Source organism: Garra rufa, chromosome 15 (genome assembly GCF_049309525.1).
Source record: "Garra rufa chromosome 15, GarRuf1.0, whole genome shotgun sequence".
Classification (NCBI taxonomy): Eukaryota; Metazoa; Chordata; class Actinopteri; order Cypriniformes; family Cyprinidae; genus Garra; species Garra rufa.
This window is the reverse complement of record NC_133375.1, coordinates 4766156-4785261: the sequence shown is the minus strand read 5'-3', so window position 1 is coordinate 4785261 and position 19106 is coordinate 4766156. Positions and strand designations below refer to the sequence as shown.

At 37.4% G+C, this 19106-nt stretch overlaps 1 protein-coding gene across 1 annotated transcript in view; it reads right to left on the bottom strand.

Annotated features, from left to right (window-relative positions):
- LOC141287624 (phosphatidylethanolamine-binding protein 4) overlaps nucleotides 1-19106 on the bottom strand; it is a 185110-nt gene that overhangs the window by 18180 nt on the left and 147824 nt on the right. Inside the window, exons 5-6 of the mRNA XM_073819778.1 lie at nucleotides 16559-16604; nucleotides 13203-13319 (exon numbers count right to left, since the gene is read on the bottom strand). Coding sequence (XP_073675879.1) covers nucleotides 13203-13319; nucleotides 16559-16604 — 163 coding nt within the window. The remainder of the gene's footprint in view (nucleotides 1-13202; nucleotides 13320-16558; nucleotides 16605-19106) is intronic.

Genomic DNA, 19106 nt, shown 5'->3' with positions numbered 1-19106 from the left:
AGCACCATGGGCCGTGCCACTGAGACGAGATCTCTTAACACAGGCGAACAGAACGATATGGCACCCCCAACCGGAATTGTGGGCGCTACACGTTTGGGCTCTAGACGGGAGCCTTTAAGTCTCCCTGAGTCGGTTTTGAGTACTATTTCACAGACTAGAGCACCCTCTACGAGGCGGCTCTACGATCTCAAGTGGTCTGTCTTTTCCGCCTGGTGTTCCACCCGTGGTACGGACCCAATTTTATGTGACATATCTGTGATATTGTCCTTCTTGCAAGAGCTGTTGGATAAGGGGAGATCCCCTTCCACGCTCAAGGTCTATGTTGCAGCTATAGCGGTATTCCATGACCTTGTAAACGGTCAATCTGTGGGAAGGAACGACTTGGTCGTTCGTTTCTTAAAGGGGTCAAGGCGGATTAATCCCCCTCGCCCCATTACGGTTCCGTCTTGGGACTTACCCACAGTGTTGAGGGCCCTGAAGGGCCCTCCCTTCGAACCGCTTCAGTCCATAGGCCTTCGCCCCCTGACGTTGAAGACTGCCCTGCTATTGGCATTAGCATCAGTCAAACGCATGGGTGATTTACAGGCGCTCTCTGTGAGCCCCGTTTGCTTGGAATTCGGGCAAAATGACTCTAAGGTCATCCTGAAGCCAAAGCATGGGTATGTTCCCAAAAGTCTCTCTACACCCTTTAGAGACCAGATTATTTCCCTTTTGGCTCTTCCTCCTACGGAGCAAGACCAGGGATTTAACCCTCTCTGCCCTGTCAGGGCTCTGAGATGTTATATAGAGCGTTCTGCCCCTTTTAGGCAGTCAGAACAGCTGTTTGTATGTTTTGGTGGCCGCACCAAGGGGTGTTCGGTCACAAAACAGAGATTATCCAAATGGATTGTGGAAGCCATCACGCTGGCTTACTCCTCTTTGGGCCTACAATGTCCCATGGGAGTAAGGGCCCATTCGACGAGGGGCATCGCCTCGTCTTGGGCGTGGTCTAGTGGGGTTTCCATTGCAGAGATTTGTGCGGCGGCAGGCTGGGCCTCACCGTCCACATTTGCTAGATTCTATAACTTGGACGTTCCAGTCTTACAGACTCGGGTCCTTTCCACATAGTGGTATGTTTTACCAGTATGTTATATATAGTGCGTCTTGGCCTCTGTGGAGCTCCAAGTGTACTTATTCCTTGGAACGGATGTTTATCAGGTTATCTGATCGAACAAATTGGCCCTTATTAGCCCTTTAGTGCTAGGGTCATGTCAGTCGTTCCTCTACCTTAGCAACGGCGGGATTGTACTGGTTCCCCATAAGCGTCTTTACAGACGCAGTACGAGTGAAAGTATCGAAAGGGAACGTACTCGGTTACTTTCGTAACCTCGGTTCCCTGAGATACGGGAACGAGTACTGCGTTGCTGGCCGTGCTAGGTAGCTGCACGACTCAGTCGTCGCTTCAGTCGAAGTACCTGAGTTCCCTATGGCGAAATGCTCGCTTATATAGCCAGATGCTCCGCCCCTTTTGGCGCGATCGGGCGCGAATCATCGCCATAGGTTTGTGCATCTCCGCTGCCGAGCCATTGGTTCGTTTCTTTAACACTGCACGAACCAATGGCCGTGCAGTTACACTGCGTTATTGAAATGCTTCAGTCTCAGGAGAAAAGGAGCTTTTCCCATAAGCGTCTTTACAGACGCAGTACTCGTTCCCGTATCTCAGGGAACCGAGGTTACGAAAGTAACCGAGTACGTTATGTTTACTTGTGTTATCTTTGATTAATATTTAAATTAGTTTGATGATCTGAAACATTAAAGTGTGACAAACATGCAAAAAAAGTAAAAATCAGGAAGGGGGCCAACACTTTTTCACACCACTGTATTTACAATGTTTTTAATTCGTCTCTATTAAATGCATTTTCCCTCAATTTTACCTATTAATTATAGCTATTCAACAGTATAATTGAAAGCTATTATTTCTTATATTTAGGGTCTAAAATATATAACAACTTTTAAATGAAGTGATTTTAAAACAATCTGCACATAAACTGCTATACAAATTAATCTTTATACAAGCTACTTCTCTTTTTCTTTAGTTCTTTGATTTACATAAATGACAGACTTCATTAGGTTTTCCCTTTAAAAGCAGCGCGCTCTCTTTAATACTAATGCACATGCCACAGATCTGACACATAACCGATTTTCTCCCAACTCTTTACGGTCTTTTAAGACTTTCTAACTCATTTAAGACTATGTTTATGAGGTAACTCACCAAAACCGCACATTTTGACTTAACTGTGTGTGTTTTTGTCTATTGAAGCGCTACTAGTGTGCTGTCTGAAGCGGTTTAGAGTATGCGTAGACCTTTCAAACACTTCACTGCACCATTTAGGCGGCGTAACCCCAGGTATGTGTCGCCACATTCTCAGGTTATAAGGAATAAAGAAGGGAAAAGTTAATCTTCCGAAATAAAGCAGCAATATCTTCTCAGGTTAAAGTTATTAGAACCGTGTCAAGAGACAAGCTGGCCATTACACTGCTCTGAACCTATCAGCCTGTTTGTATGTATTTGATTCGCTCTTGTCGCTTATGACACAACAGTTTATCACAGTGATCTTGTCTTCGGAAAAGATCCTTTTATTCGCTTACAACAGAAACAGCGAATCTCTTTAAAAACTGTCTGTTGTTTTTCACTACATTGCATTGCATATTTCGTAAAAGTTTGACCCGCCAACTGGCGACTGATGCTGTTACATATTCGCCAACGCCGATTTTTACTTGCATTTGTGTGCACATATTAGGTGTTCTGCAGTGATGTAACATGTTACTTTTAAAAGTAGCATTCTCTCCCACGCTGTGTCATATTTGTCACCTGAAATGAACTTATGAGTAAGACACAGAAGTTACATTATCACAGCCAGTGATGTAGCAATCTTTTTTCACATTCTCATAGTGATTACCCATTGCAAAGCTATGTTCTCAGTCTCCCAGTCCTCTTGTCTTAACAGATGTGAGTCAGTGTGAGTAGACCATGATCTATGCAGCAGCAATGTGGAGCAGAGAAGTGCTGACTTGGAGATGTGCTGCACTGATTACAGCCTGACTTCACTCGTTTGAAGTACTCACACTTCAAAGATGAGCACTTGACTTTCGCTCTGCTCTCATTGTCTTGAGCCTATGATGCTCAGCTGTAGCTGTGATTTATGTATAAGCGTTCTGATGTAGCGCAAAAGTTCAGGGAGTATGTACATACAAACGCTTTGCTGCACTGACCTTACGTAATTCACATTGGGAGCTGGATATTCAGGATATCAAACAACATCTTGAATTTTGCAATGATATTAACGTTAACATATTAAGATATTACGAATTCGTTCAAACACAGGTTCAGTGATTTATTAGCAAGTGTTTATGGAAGTGGTGTATATGTAACATGTTAGAAACTATATAAAAATATGCAATAAATTAAGACTGTATATTATTATATTGGTACATATAAATATTGCTTCTGTTTATTTAATGAAAATCTAAAATGTATTTTTTATTTTTTTATTTTTTACAGGATTTCAGGTAATGCATTCAATTGTTTATATATATATGTGACCCTGGACCACAAAACCACTCATAAGGTTAAATTTGACAAAACTGAGATTTATACATCATATGAAAGCGCAATAAATAAGCTTTCTATTGATGTATGGTTTGTTAGGATATGACAATATTTGACTGAGATACATCTATTTGAAATCAGAAATCTGAAGATGCAAAAAAATCAAAAATACTGAGAAAATCACCTTTAAAGTTGTCCAAATTAGGTTCTTAACAATGCATATTACTAATCAAAAATTACATTTTGATATGTTTACAGTAGGAATTTTACAAAAAATCTTCATGGAACATGAACTTTACTTAATTTCTTAATGATTTTTGGCATAAAAGAAAAATCTAAAATTTTGACCCATGCAATGTATTTTTGGCTATTGCTACAAATATACCCCAGCGACTTAAGACTGGTTTTGTGGTCCAGGGTCACACACACACACACACACACACACACACATATATATATATATATATATATATATAAACAATTACACTACCAGTCAAAAGATTTTTAATGTTTTTAAAGAAGTCTCTTCTGCTCACCAAGCCAGCATTTATTTGATTTAAAGTACAGCAAAACTATATTTTTGCTATTTAAAATAGCCGTTTCCTATTTGAATATTTTAAAATGTAATTTTATTCTTGTGATCAAAGCTAAATTTTCAGCATCATAACTCCAGTCTTCAGTGTCACATGACCTTTCAGAAATCATGCAGAAATATGCTAATTTGCTGTTCAAGATTTTTTACAAATTATTAATAATGTCAATATTTAAAACAGTTCGTTTTTTTATGATTCCTTGATGAACAGAAAGACTCAAATATTAGCATTTATCTGAAATAAAAAGCTTTTGTAACATTACACAATGTCATTCGAAAGTTTGGAGTCTTTTTTGAAATTTATTTTGGGGGGAAAGAAATTATAGAAATTAATACTTTTATTTAGCAAGAATGCTATAAATTGATCAAAAGTAATGAGATGATAAAGTAATTTATAATGTTACAAAAGGTTTCCGCGTTGAAATCACAGGAATAAAATAAATTTTAAAATATATTAAAATAAAAGAGTTATTTTCAATAGTAAAAACATTTCAAAATTTTACTGGTTTTGCTGTACTTTGGATCAAATAAATGCAGGATTGGTGAGCAGAAGAGACTTACGTTAAAAATCTTACTGTTCAAAAACTTTTGACTGGTAGTGTATATTTCTAAAAATACAATAAAATCAAATAACAAATACAGATATTTATAGATATGCTGTTTATTTCACTTTCAGTTACCAATTTTTATGGTTTTATTTTCATTATTAGTTTTAGTTAACTATAATAACCCTGTTTTAGCATTTTAATATATAATTATATTATTATATATTTAAAAATGTCATATAAATTAAGACACATTATATATTATATGTGATCAATTTAACTATATAAATCCTCTGAACATTAATTGATCTAAACTAGGAATTTAAAGTACGAAATAGAAGGCAAAATGGTGATAGAAAAACAGACTGAGCCATACAGTGGTGGCCAGACTAAATCCAGAAGAACTGTGTCAACGTCTCTAAGATGCTTCCAGAGACCTACCTGCAAAGCTACCTGAAAAACTACGCTCAAGTGCACCTAGGGCAATAGCTGCTTTAAACGCAAATGATGGTCACCAAACATTGATTTAATTTGGTTAATAGAAGTCATTGATAAAGAAAATATTATTTTTGACAGCGTCCTTATTTTCCAGCACAGTTCCTAAAACTTTTAGCAGTACTGTAGCATTGCAGGTAGGTTCCTTAAAGCATCTTGGAGATGTTGCCACAGTTCTTCTGGATTTAGTTTGTCTCAGTTTGTTCTGTTTCTTCATGTCATTCCAGACAGACTGGATGATGATGAGACCAGATATTTGTGTGGAGCACAGACTCCTTGCGCAAACAAAAATCTCACTGGATTTTTTACAATTAATGGCAAAATGAACTGATATTTCCTTCTGACACACTACAGCAAAAGATAGAAATAGCTGACTTAAAACCATTTAAGCTGGTAAGAATACTAGTGTTCTAATACTTTTGGCCACTAAAAAAGACTTCACATGTACAGTAAGTAAACTTATTGTTAAACAATTATTATGCCATGACATCTAAAAAATGAACAGCTATGCGTCATGTTAAAATAGCACCAAATACTTTAAGAGTTCATAAGTTCATAATCTTTCAATTCACAACTAATGTGTCACAGGTAAAGCATCTGAATGAAAGCAGGCTCCCACACACTCAACGCTGAGAGAGACAGCAAAAATATCCCTCTCTCTGAGACAACTCCATTGCCAGCATGTATGCGTGTGTGTGAGTGGGCAGCGTGAGTGAGTGAGTGAGTGTGGGTGGGAGGGTGTATAGGGAGAGTACAAAGCAGTGGGTTGTACGCCCTGTGTTTGAGTCTGAAGGCCAGCGTGTAAACGTGTGTGAACAGACGCCGGCGTGCCAGCTGGCAGCTCGGGACGCCGGGCACTACGTGCCCATTTGCCACCTCCGCTTGGCTTGACCCATGGCCTGTGAAACCCCTGGCACCGAGATGGCCATTGAGAAGGATACGGGACGCAGAGGAGGCGTGGGGATTCCCCACCAACACACATCTCTCATGCCCACTGCCGCCCGCGTGCCACCCATCGCCAATTGTGTAACAACCAGCTGTCACTGTCCTTTCCGTGACCCACATTTCTTCTTCCTACCCACACACAGAAAGCCAAGGCCGTACGGCAGGCATGAAGCGCACCTCTCTCCCTGTATGCTTGAAGATCAAAGCCTGGGCTGAAATTGAGTTGAGCTCAGCGTCAGGGGAAATGGAGAATCACCATTAGAGCGCTGTGTGTCAAGCGAAGAGTCGGGGAAGTGGAAAATGATCATTAGATGTCTCCACACCCACAGTCAAATGCTCCAAACCCTCCAATTAGATCAATTAGTCAATGAATGTCAGGAGAACATGAGAGATGGAGACCGGTTACAGGCCACACGCAAATCAAACACACATTATGTAGACGGGACCACCACATGGACGCAGATGCTCTCTGCATTAGTGGAGTTTGTCAATGCAAGCGTCAGTTTTACTAGTCAAGTCATTTATTTATATAGTGCTTTATACAATACAGATTGTTTAAAAAGCAGCTTCACATTAGTGAACATTAAAATATCAGTGTAAATGTAACATTTTTCAAAAATCAGTCATTACTCAGCTCATTTTGAATCAATGTTGGTTCAGTTCAGTTCAATAATAATGTCAATGTTGCAAAGTTTGTCCAATCAATAACAATGGCACTGCAAATATAAATGTTAAAGAATGTTAGAGGTGCAGTATGTAATATTGACAGCTAGTGGTTGAAATGGGTACTGCAGTCCAAATTCAAAATATTGGAGAGATCTGTTTTTCCCGCCAACCGGTTTAGGCTAGAGGGGAAACAGCTCTGGCTACTGGGCATGCGCACATCAATCTCACGTTATTTACATCATACTGTACAACAATAATACTGTTTTGTATTATAGTAAGGGCTACGTTTAGGGTTGGGGTAGGTGCAGACGTTAATAAAACACAATCTTATAGGTAGAAAAATTAATTTCATTGTCAGTTTTCCGGTCAGAGCTGTATCCCTTCTAGCAACAACCTTGCCAATCCCCCTCAGACTCAAAGCTGATGCGGGTTGCCAGATTGTGAACATAAAACAGGAACAAGCACTACTGACAATGGAAGGCAACGAGTCTTAAGTCCAAGACACACCAAGCCAGCGGTCGGCCGTCAGGCAATGTTGTGTAGTTTTTGAGTGCTGATTGTTTTTAGCTGTTTTTAGTCGATTCTGCATGTCGAATTGGTGGCGGAGCTCATCGGCGAGCAAGAGAACTCCGATTGGCTATTCAGCTTAGAAAATCTCCACAAAGCGCAGCAATGGTAAATGCTTGCTTTGTATATCTACAGCTCTAGCTCTTCTGGTTTTCCTGTTTGAATGCCAAATACAGACTACTGGCACCTGCTGGTGTGGGAGAGTTATGTTCTCACATGCAAGTGCAGAGCGTAGGGCAGAGTGGGGTAAGTTGAGCCAGTCGGTAAGTTGAGCCACTCCAACTATCTTGGCAACTGTACACTTTTACTGTCACATGGCCATCGGCAAGCAGCTTTGAGAGAAGGTGACAACAGTTGTGATTATTTGCAAATAGAAGAAACACATAATAACTGTCAATCTTTCTTGGTCTGGGGCTCCATGCAAGATCTCACCTCGTGGAGTTTCAATGATCATGAGAACGGTGAGGAATCAGACCAGAACTACACGGGAGGATCTTGTCAATGATCTCAAGGCAGCTGGGTCCATAGTCACCAAGAAAATAATTGGTAACACACTACACCATGAAGGACTGAAATCCTGCAGCGCTTACAAGGTCCCCCTGCTCAAGAAAACCTGTCTGAAGTTTGCCAATAAACTTCTGAATGACTCAGAGAAGAACTGGGTGAAAGTGTTGTGGTCAGATGAGACCATAATCCAGCTCTTTGACATCAACTCAACTCACCGTGTTTGGAGGAGAAGGAATGCTTCTTATGACCCCAAGAACACCATCCTCACAGTCAAACATGGAGGTGTAAACATATGCTTTGGCAGTGTTTTACTGCTAAGTGGACAGGACAACTGCATCGCATCAAAAAAGACAATGGACGGGGCCATGTATCGTCAAATATTGGGTGAAAATGCCAGGGCATTGAAAATGGGTCATGGATGTGTATTCCAGCATTACAATTACCCAAAACACATGGACAAAGCAACAAAGGAGTGGCTCAAGAAGAAGCACATTAAGGTCCTGGAGTGGCCTAGCCAGTGTCCAAACCTCAATCCCATAGAAAATCTGTGGGGGGAGCTTGCCAAACGTCAGCCTCGAAACCTTAATGACTTGGAGAGGATCTGCAAAGAGGAGTGGGACAAAATCCCTCCTGAGATGTGTGCAAACATGGTGGCCAACTACAAGAAATGTCTGACCTCTGTGATTGCCAATAAGTGGTTTGCCAAGTCATGTTTTGCGAAGGGGTCAAAATACTTATTCGGAAAAAAACAAAACAAAAAAACAAAACAAAACACTTTCGACTTACTTTCATGGAGCTACAACTATTTTGACTTGAGCCAGTAAGGAACTGCCTTCCAGAACAGGCTAGCAACCACCCACAAGTTTAGAACCATTCATATTACACACATCTTTCTACTCAATGAGACAAAACGATTAATTATATTACCTCTGGTTCATTGCAGATGAAAAACAAAGACGGCTGGGCAGGAAAACGGAGTAGTATTATTGTTAGTATGCATTATGCATGAAGAGGGACTGTAATATCTTCTGATTTAACTTTTTAGGGCTGATAGAACGAGACTGTTGCAACAATTTGATCAGAATACAATAGACATACAGGAAATGACTGGAGGGGTCCGCTGATGACATCATTTTGGCCTGATCAGAGCCAATGAAAAATACTAATGAGAAAATGATTAGGAAATCAAATTAGGCATCAAGATAACAATATATGTTTTGGCGAAGTCAGATGTGATTTTAGACGAGATTAGAACAAGAGCTGGACAAAAATCATTATTTGTTTGCGTATTTCAGTTTTGAATATTGTAATACTACAAATGACTTCTAATAAAACAACATTTTAAAGAGGCTTTGAGTCAAGACTCCTCTGTCGTATTAGGATGACTTCCAGTCTGCCTCATGTCCTGATCCCGTTAGAGATACTATGTGTAATAAAGGCCAAACGGCCATAAAACACAATGTCCTAGCGGTTAGCATGTGCACAAACACGTGAAGCTCTAGTGCTCATGTGAGCAAAACAAGTTCAAATCCAACTCACTTACCAGGGCTTATTTACATTTTCTTTACAAATACTTTTCTGTCCTCTCCACTTTCTCTGCTATAAAAGAAGCAAAAGTCAAACTAAAAACAAAACAAAATTAAAACAAGACTTTTGCTTTATTGTGTTTATCTTTCTTCAACAGTATTTGTATAACTGTATTGGAAGACTTTTTTGTAATTTTTTTTGTACACTACATGCAATCAGCAGTTAAATGGCCAAGCAAAACAAGGTAAAATAAAGAGCTAAGGAGCTGTCTTTAATTACTCAGCAAAGACCAGGATTCACCAACCTCATGGAGAGCTACTCTCCTGCAGTCTCTTCCAACCCCCCTTCAACACACCTGTCTGTAATTAATTAGCCTTGAACACCTTGATTAGCTGGTTCAGGTGTGTTAGATTAGTGTTGAAGCTAAACTCTGCAGTATGGTAGCTCTCTAGGACCATTTGTTAATATAGAATTTTACTAAAAAAAATCAAAATGGCTGATACACAAAAAGGCCAACCTAGGAAAATTGGCCATGTTTGATTTAGTCTAATCTAATCTAATGGCCAAACTGGTCAGACAGTGTAAGCAGAAATTGATATATTTTGACCAGTATTTGGCGCTATGCCAAAACTATTCATGTAAAATGCAGTATTTTTCAAATGCATACCAATGTCATGCTTGTTATAACAGATACCAAGTTTAGCCAGAATCCGCCAATGTTGTGGACATATAGCCTCATGTCCATTTTTGCACAAATTTAACCAATAACAAACATGTTTAGTAAATTGTTGGCCTTCTAGAAAGTATGTTCATTTACTGAATATGTACTCAATACTTGGTAGAGGCTCATTTTGCTTTAATTACTGCCTCAATTCGGCGTGGCATAGAGGTGATCAGTCTGTGGCACTGCTGATGTGGTATGGAAGCCCAGGTTTCTTTGACAGTGGCCTTCAGCTCATTTGCATTTTTTGGTCTCTTGTTTCTCATTTTCCTCTAGACAGTACCCCATAGATTCTCTATTGGGTTCAGGTCTGGTGAGTTTGCTGGCCAGTCAAGCACACCAACACCATGGTCATTTAACCAACTTTTGGTGCTTTTGGCAGTGTGGGCAGGTGCCAAATCCTGCTGAAAAATGAAATCAGCATCTTTAAAAAAGCTGGTCAGCAGAAGGAAGCATGAAGTGCTCTAAAATTTCTTGGTAAATGGGTGCAGTGAGTTTGGTTTTCAAAAACCACAGTGGACTAACACTCAAGGCTGCGGTTCATTCAGTTGGTAGAAATCTTTTTCTTCCAGACTTTTTCCTTCCACTCAACTTTCTGTTAACATGCTTGGATGCAGCACTCTGTGAACAGCCAGCTTCTTTGGCAATGAATGTTTGTGGCTTACCCTCCTTGTGAAGGGTGTCAATGATTGTCTTCTGGACAACTGTCAGATCAGCAGTCTTCCCCATGATTGTGTAGCCTAGTGAACCAAACTGAGAGACCATTTTGAAGGCTCAGTTGATTAGATGATTGGGATGTCACCATATTCTAATTTGTTGAGATACTGAATTGGTGTGTTTTTGTTAAATGTGAGCCAAAATTATGACGATTATAAGAACCAAAGACTTAAACTACTTCAGTCTGTGTGCGCTGAATTATTTAAAACACAAGTTTCACAATTTGAGTTGAATAACTGAAATATTTAATTACTGTATATTTTTGTAAGTCGCTTTAGATAAAAGCGTCTGCTAAATGTAAATGTGAATATCAAAAAGCTTTTGATAAATTTTTGCCAGAATGCTCTGAAGATGATGTGTGTCTATTTTGGTAAAAATTGGACAAACTATCTAAGGCAAGTTTGAAAAAGTAGATTTTTCTGAAAATTGCGAACAATGTTGACTGTAGACTGTTTAATCTATTTGGTATGCATTCGACTCGGTATGAGCCAAGGAATACTTTTGCTTCTAGGCCTTACAGTTCAAAAGTTATAAGCAGACACAGAAGTGCATATTAAGCCTGTTGCTGGTGCTAGAGAGTTTGAGTTACAAACTCTAACTTTGCTGTGGCTAATGATGAGATTGTTCTCTATGAGTGTGCCAAATTTCATAACTTTCTCTCAAGCGATTCTATAAGATTTAGAAGATTCATTACAATATGCTAAAACATTTAATAAAAACAGCATTTTACTACAAAATTCGAAATGTCTCACGCTCAAAATGGCTGACATAGGGAAATGTGGTATTGTTTAATTCAGTATGCTGCTCTGAATCTAACGAGATCACTCTTATAATTTTGAAAAAACTGGTCAGAAATTATAAACAAAAATAGTAGGTGGCGCTGTGCCAGTTCTATGTCTGCTTTGTCAAATCATATTTTTATACTTAATTCAGTTGAAGTTGAATTTGATTTTTTTTTTAATTGCAAGAGAATATCAGAATTGTAAGATGTAAACTGAGATATTCTGAAATACATTTGCAATTCAGATTTTTTTCCCCTCAGTTTTCTCTCAATCCTGGATTTACAATTCTGACTTTTTTGCTTGAGAGAAAAGAAGAATTGCAAGAAAAAAATACAGAATTCTAAGACAATCTTTTTCTGAAAAGTCAGGATTTTAAGATAAAAAGTGCTATTACTCTTTTTATTTTTTAACATGGCAGAAACAAGCTTCCGTAAGAAAGAGATTCATCAGTAAATAGTTCTTATGGTATAAGGTATAAGTGGAAGGGCAGGTGTATGATGCTGGATACACACTGAAACACAGTTCCTAAAGCAGACACACCAAATGCATTTACGTTTCCCTGATTAAATTGACTCACTTAAGTCCGATAAGCTTTGGAAACTGTCTTGGCCCTCAAAGATCAAACACTTCCTATAATTCATAAGGCCATCTGTACAGGAAGCCACATAGGCAGCTGAAACCTACAGAACATTTCAGTAGGTACAGAGACCAATGGAAAAGCATAATTAGCAATAAAGAAAACTAGTTCAAGTAGTGACCGGTACAAGTACTGGATGTGACAAATAGTGTCATCTGACAAATGCGACTTAATGTAATTTGGTGACATGCACATCATGTACCATATAACAAGAGAAGAATCATTTGATTATGTCGGTCATGAAAGCTGGTCACAGTCTCTGTAATTTTTTTTGAAAAGCAGTATACATATAATAATAGTAGTCTGTGATGTGCTGAAATGTAACAGGTAAGAATATATTAGTGTGTGTATTTAGTCTTTAGTATCATTGGCACTTTTCAATTCACCTCTTTTATGCGATCAATCATTCAAATATAAATGTTAAATTACAGAGTAATTACATAAAATATAAATTAGAGGGAAATGTCAATGTCTTGCTCTGCGGTATTTGTCATTTCATGTCGAGATGTTAATTACAAGTTATGCTGAATAGCAAGGCCGATATTTTCAGGAAAATCAAAAATAGGTGTCACACAGTATGCAATTGTTTGCGTGTGTATTTGTGTGTTTTAGACATGTATTTCAAGTATTGAAGGGATAGTTCACCCAAAATCTGAACTTTTTTTTTTGTTCTGAGTGTAAAAGTAGAAATTCAGCACAACGTTCATGCTGCTACTTTTTATAAAATGAAAACAATTGGCTGTCAAGCACCAAAAAAACACCATAAAAGTATATAGTAGTGTGCCATACATTTGGCGTAATACCTAATAAAAGAAGGTTGGAATGACTTAAGGGTGAGTAAATGACCTTATACTTTTTGGATGAACTATCACTTTAAAATCCATAACCCCAGTGTGTTGTGAGTGTGATTACCCAGCGAGCTCTTCTCTTGTGGGCTGAGGGACAGGCTTTGGCCTCCAGGCTGCTCAAATATGAGAAACTGGTAGCGGTGAAGTCCAGTGCCTTGAGGTGGAGTTGGACGAATGTATGCTAAAGACAAAAACAAGAACAAATCTGTTTTAGAGTTACTACTACTAATTGTTACCTACTAGAATCTATTTTTGAAATGTTTTATGTCATAGATCAGAACATAAAAATAGACTGAAGAAAATGTGAGAGTGGTGCTTATCCACTACATGTTACAGCAGGGTGTTTTTTGGGTGGTTACTAGAGCACACCCAGGCTTAGATGGCACACCCCACAGACAGGACGCCCTAAAGTTTGTTCATCTGGGGCCAAATTCATGAAACATTCTTTAAAAAAAAAAGAGTGTTCTTAACTGCTATTATTATTGTTTACTTAAGAAACAAGTTTAGAATGTTTTGTATTCCTCAAAATTCTTCTTAAGAATGTTCTTATCTTTTTTCTTGCCAAAAACAAAACTTAAGAAGAATTCAAATTCTTGAAAAGAATAGATAACTTAGGACTAAGTTAGGATGGCATTAGACCTGCCGTAAATTCCAAATAGTAGGAATGACTTAATCAATTTATTGGGACATATGACTATAGTATTTATGACATATGACTAGGTCTGTTAATAGGGATGTTCACTGAACTGTTTTCTGAAGTGATAGTGATGACTGATAATGTTAACAATAGCTGTGTTTCCATTACCCATTAAATTGTGCAAATTGAAATTGTGAATTGAAAATGCGGCCAATGGACAAAAACTTCCATATATCGACAACAATTTTTTTTTTGCTTGCATGAAGTGGTTTTTCAGGCTATTTGAAAAAGGAATATTTTGCAAAGCTGCAATGAAATATGCAAATTGTAATTGCGCAAATTTAAATTGTGAATTGAAAATATGGCCAATGGACACATCAATTCCACAAAAACTCCTATATACTGCAAACAAGTTTTTACACTCACGAGGTGGTTTTTCAGGCAATTTGAAAAAAGGAATATTTTGCAAAACTGCAATTAAAAATGCCAATTGAAATTGCGAATTAAAAATATGGCCAATGGACACGTCAATTTCACAAAAACTCCTATATATGGCAAAAAAAAAGTCTTTACGTAAAATATGGACAAACCTCAGCAACTGGGTTGTTTAACCCAACCTTCTGAGTAGTTTCATTCAACTCAAAAGCTTACAATTGCCTATATTTCTTGCTTAAAATGAACCCCAAATAGGTTGGAAATTTACATTTATTAATATGTTCAATAAATGAACAATTGTGATCCTGGACACGCATATGAACTTAAGTGACATCCTATTCCTAAGTCATAGGGTTCAATATGACGTCTGTCCACCCTTTGCAGCTACTGTATAACAGCTTCAAATCTTCTGGGAAGTCTGTCCACAAGGTTTAGGAGTGTGTTTATGGGAATTTTTGACCATTCTACCAGAAGCGCATTTGTGAGGTCACACACTGATGTTGGACAAGAAGGCCTGGCTCTCAGTCTCCGCTCTAATTCATCCCAAAGGTGTTCTATGGGGTTGAGGTCCTGACTCTGTGCAGGCCAGTCAAGTTCATCCACACCAGACTCTGTCATCCATGTCTTGGACCTAGCTTTGTGCACTGATGCACAGTCATGTTGTAAGAGAAAGGGGCCAGCTCCAAACTGTTCCCACAAAGTTGGGAGCATGGAATTGTCCAAAATGTTTTGGTATGCTGAAGCATTCAGAGTTTCATTCACTGTAACTAAGGGGCCAAGTCCAGCTCCTGAAAAACAACCCCACACCATAATCCCCCCTTTCACCAAACTTTACACTTGGCACAATGCAGTCAGACAAGTATCGTTCTCCTGGCAACCGCCTAACCCAGACTCGTCCATCAGATTGCCAGATGGAGAAGTGCGATTCGTCACTCCAGAGAACGCATCTCCACTGCTCTAGAGTCCAGTGGCAGCGTGCTTTACACCACTGCATCCGACGCTTTGCATTGCACTTGGTGATGTATGGCTTGGATGCAGCTGCTCGGCCATGGAAACCCATTCCATGAAGCTCTCTGTGCACTGTTCTTGAGCTAATCTGAAGGCCACATGAAGTTTGGAGGTCTGTAGCGATTGACTCTGCAGAAAGTTGGCGACCTCTTCGCACTACACGCCTCAGCATCCACTGACCCCACTCCGTCAGTTTCCGTGGCCTACCACTTCGTGGCCGAGTTGCTGTCGTTCCCAAACGGTTCCACATTCTTATAACACAGCTGACAGTTGACTGTGGAATATTTAGGAGCGAGGAAATTTTACGATTGGACTTGTTGCACAGGTGGCATCCTATCACAGTTCCACGCTGGAATTCACTGAGCTCCTGAGAGCGACCCATTCTTTCACATATGTTTGTAAAAACAGTCTGCATGCCTAGGTGCTTGATTTTATACAAGAGAGATTGGAACAGATTCGTGAATGAATCCGATTATTTGGATGGGTGAGCCAATATTTTTGGCAATATAGTGTATATCAAAACCTAATTGTTGATTAGTAATATACATTGCTAAGAACTTCATTTGGACAACTGCAATATTTTTCAATATTTAAATTTCTTTTTGGACTCTACATAAATAGTTGTATCTTGGCCAAAAATTTCCCTATCCTAACAAACCATACATCAATGGAAAGCTTATTTATTAACTTTAAGATGATGTATAAATCTCAGTTTAAAAAAAATACCCTAAACAGTTAAATAAAACTGGGTTTGTCCATATTTCACCCAGCACTGGGTTGTTTTTAACCCTGCCTTTTATTTATTTTTTTTTAGACTGCAGGTTCACCTACTCTAAAATAAAATGGAACTTAAATCTTTTGCTGTCACATTTGATAAATGCAATGCACTATTGGTGAATAAAAGTATTCAAATGAATGAATGAATGCATGAATGGTAGTGTATATTTGTGAAATACCTTTTACCCATTACATTTGGATGAATAGAAATTCTAATCAAAACACATTTTACATTCTTTTCCCCAGTGTTTCTACACAACCTTTAGAGGAAACTGTAACCACTATTTTAATTTTAAAGACAGATTACATTTATCACTCTATTGTTGTTGAATTATTGATTTCTGCTGGTATATAAACACAAAACAAACTGCGATTGGTCGCTTGACATGTCAGTCAAACAGTCTCATCTTATCTGAGTGGGCGTTTCTTGGCCAGAAAGAGCTGCAACTCTGACTTCTGCCATTTAGTCAAAGGTCTGGCTACACAATAATACAAGATCCCAACGTTTAATATTTAGGATTAGAGGTTAGTTTAACTCCAAATGTGCAGAAAGAAACACTCACCGGATAGTTCAGCACCGCTGACATCTCCTCTCACTAGTGCTTCTCCCTGCAGAAAGACACATGAGAGAAACTGAGTGCTTATGAAGTACAAAGACACTGCTGTGCATGCTCCATTGTCTCGCGTTCAACACTTTTGAATGAAAACAACGAGAGCCCGGGGACGTGTTGTGATTGTCTCCTTCATTCATCACCGAGGGCCACACGGCTTAACTCCAGCTCAGACCCTCCAGGAGCCTCACCTAACCCGGCTTAAATGTGTCGATGGCGGGATCTGCCGTATTAAATATCCTCACACAAAGCCAATTCCCAGGCAAATTAAGTGAGCGATTGGATATTTCAGAATAGCAGATTCCCATATTATTAATTGTATATTAACTTTCCGTTGCCTAGGAACAGAGATTCACACTGAGCCTTCTATGAGTTGAGTTTTGTTTCTCCCCCAAAGGGCACTCCTATATTTGTCGTGTTTAAACCCATATCCTCAAGCAGACTTAATGCAGTGCAGTTTTCACTGTAAATAGCCCACTGGAATGTTTGCCTAATGGGTCTGATTCCTCTGTGCCAAGGCTGTAGATTACCGTAGTTTAGACTGATTTGTTTCATACAGTAGCCCTGTGAGATTCAAGATGAAACAAGATCAAGCAGCATAATGAAAAATACTCAAAACCTTTTTTCAATGGGAAGTCCCCGCTGATAAATGCCTAGCATGGTTTGTCGGAGTGTCAGCAGTCTGTTATTGTCAATCAAGCAGACCCCTGCCACTGAAACACATTGCTCTCTATTGCCTCCTAAAGGATGACAGAGGTACTGCAGAGACTACTGTACTTCAGGTGGGTCAGGGATGTGAAAAACTAAGTGTTAACACTGTACTTCACTGCTGTCAAGACAAACTTTAAATTGGCTTGAGAAAGTTAAAAAAATGTTTTAGGTTTGATTGTTTATTGTCTGAAATAGTTTGAAGTTTAAAGCAGTTTTAAAAGGTTAAAGTTTGAATGTTTTGAAGGCAATACAGTCTGTCAGAGATAGATAGATAGATAGATAGATAGATAGATAGATAGATAGATAGATAGATAGATAGATAGATAGATAGATAGATAGATAGATAGATAGATAGATAGATAGATAGATAGATAGATAGATAGTAGATAGATAGATGTTGTTAACATGTAGAATATTGATAGAATGTTAAGTTTGATCAAAGATTATGAACACTTCTTTTCCATTTGGAATAAGATGCACTGATGATTCATGTGCAGACATCACGTAAATAGCATCAATTTTTATATTATGTTTACTTTAAATAGCTTTTACAAGAGAAACCTGGCCAAGAAAAGCAGCAAATAGATGTATACATCATAAAAAACCTTCTTATATATATATAAAATGACATCACATAATTATAGACCATAAATGAACCAAGAGCAATTATATCTTGAGTTTTAAGGATAAGCATGACAGATGTGACCCATATAAACCAGGGTTTTTACAGTCAACTGAAAATATAAGCAATAAAATAATTTGGTACAAGAAATAAAACAATTTTAACTCAAAATAAAAATATTTACAAATTTGTATATTATATAGAATATGTATTTTCTTTCTTTTTATTTAGTTTAAGGTCTGTACTATAAGAACACAAACTAAAAGTTGTAAAAACTTGATATATCATAAATAGAATTCACAAATAAATCTAAATAAAAAAGGTCAAATAAAAATGACTAATATAAACAAACAAAAAACTTTAACCAAAAATGTATAAAAACAAACAAACAAACAAACAAAAAATACAAAAATAAATCTAGATAAAAAGGTAAAAAAATAAAATGATAAAAAACAAACAAAAAGTGACAAACTTCAACTAAAATTACAATGAATATATATATATATATATATATCATAAAAATAATTTAAAACATTTGGAAATAAAAATGACAAAAACAAACAAAAATTACTAAAACTTCAGCAAAAATTGCAATGAAAAAATTTACATAAAATGTAAAAAAAATATTTAAGTATATTTTCTCACTTTTATTTAGATCAATGTCTGTAATAAAATAAAAAATAGTGAAACTATGCATACAATAAAAATAATATATGAATAAATAAATATAAAAAGTAAAAAAAAATGCAGAAATAAAAATGACAAAACAAACAAAAATTACTAAAATGTCACCTACAATTAAAATAACTAACTAACTAACTAACTAACTAACTAACTAACTAACTAACTAAATAAAATACAAAGAATATTTGTAGAATATTTCTCATTTTACATCTGTACTAAATAATACAAACTAAAATAAAAATGAGTGAAAACTATACAAACTATACTACAAAAAAGTAGAAATAAAAATGACAAAACAAACAAACAAAAATGACTAAACTTCACCTAAAATTAAAAATAATAATAAATTAAATACAAAGAATATTTTTTGAATATTTCTCATTCTTAGATTAATGTCTGTAGTAAAATAACCCAAACTAAAATAAAAATTTGTGAAAAAATATACATACAATATAAAGAATATAAAATAAATCTAGATATGTA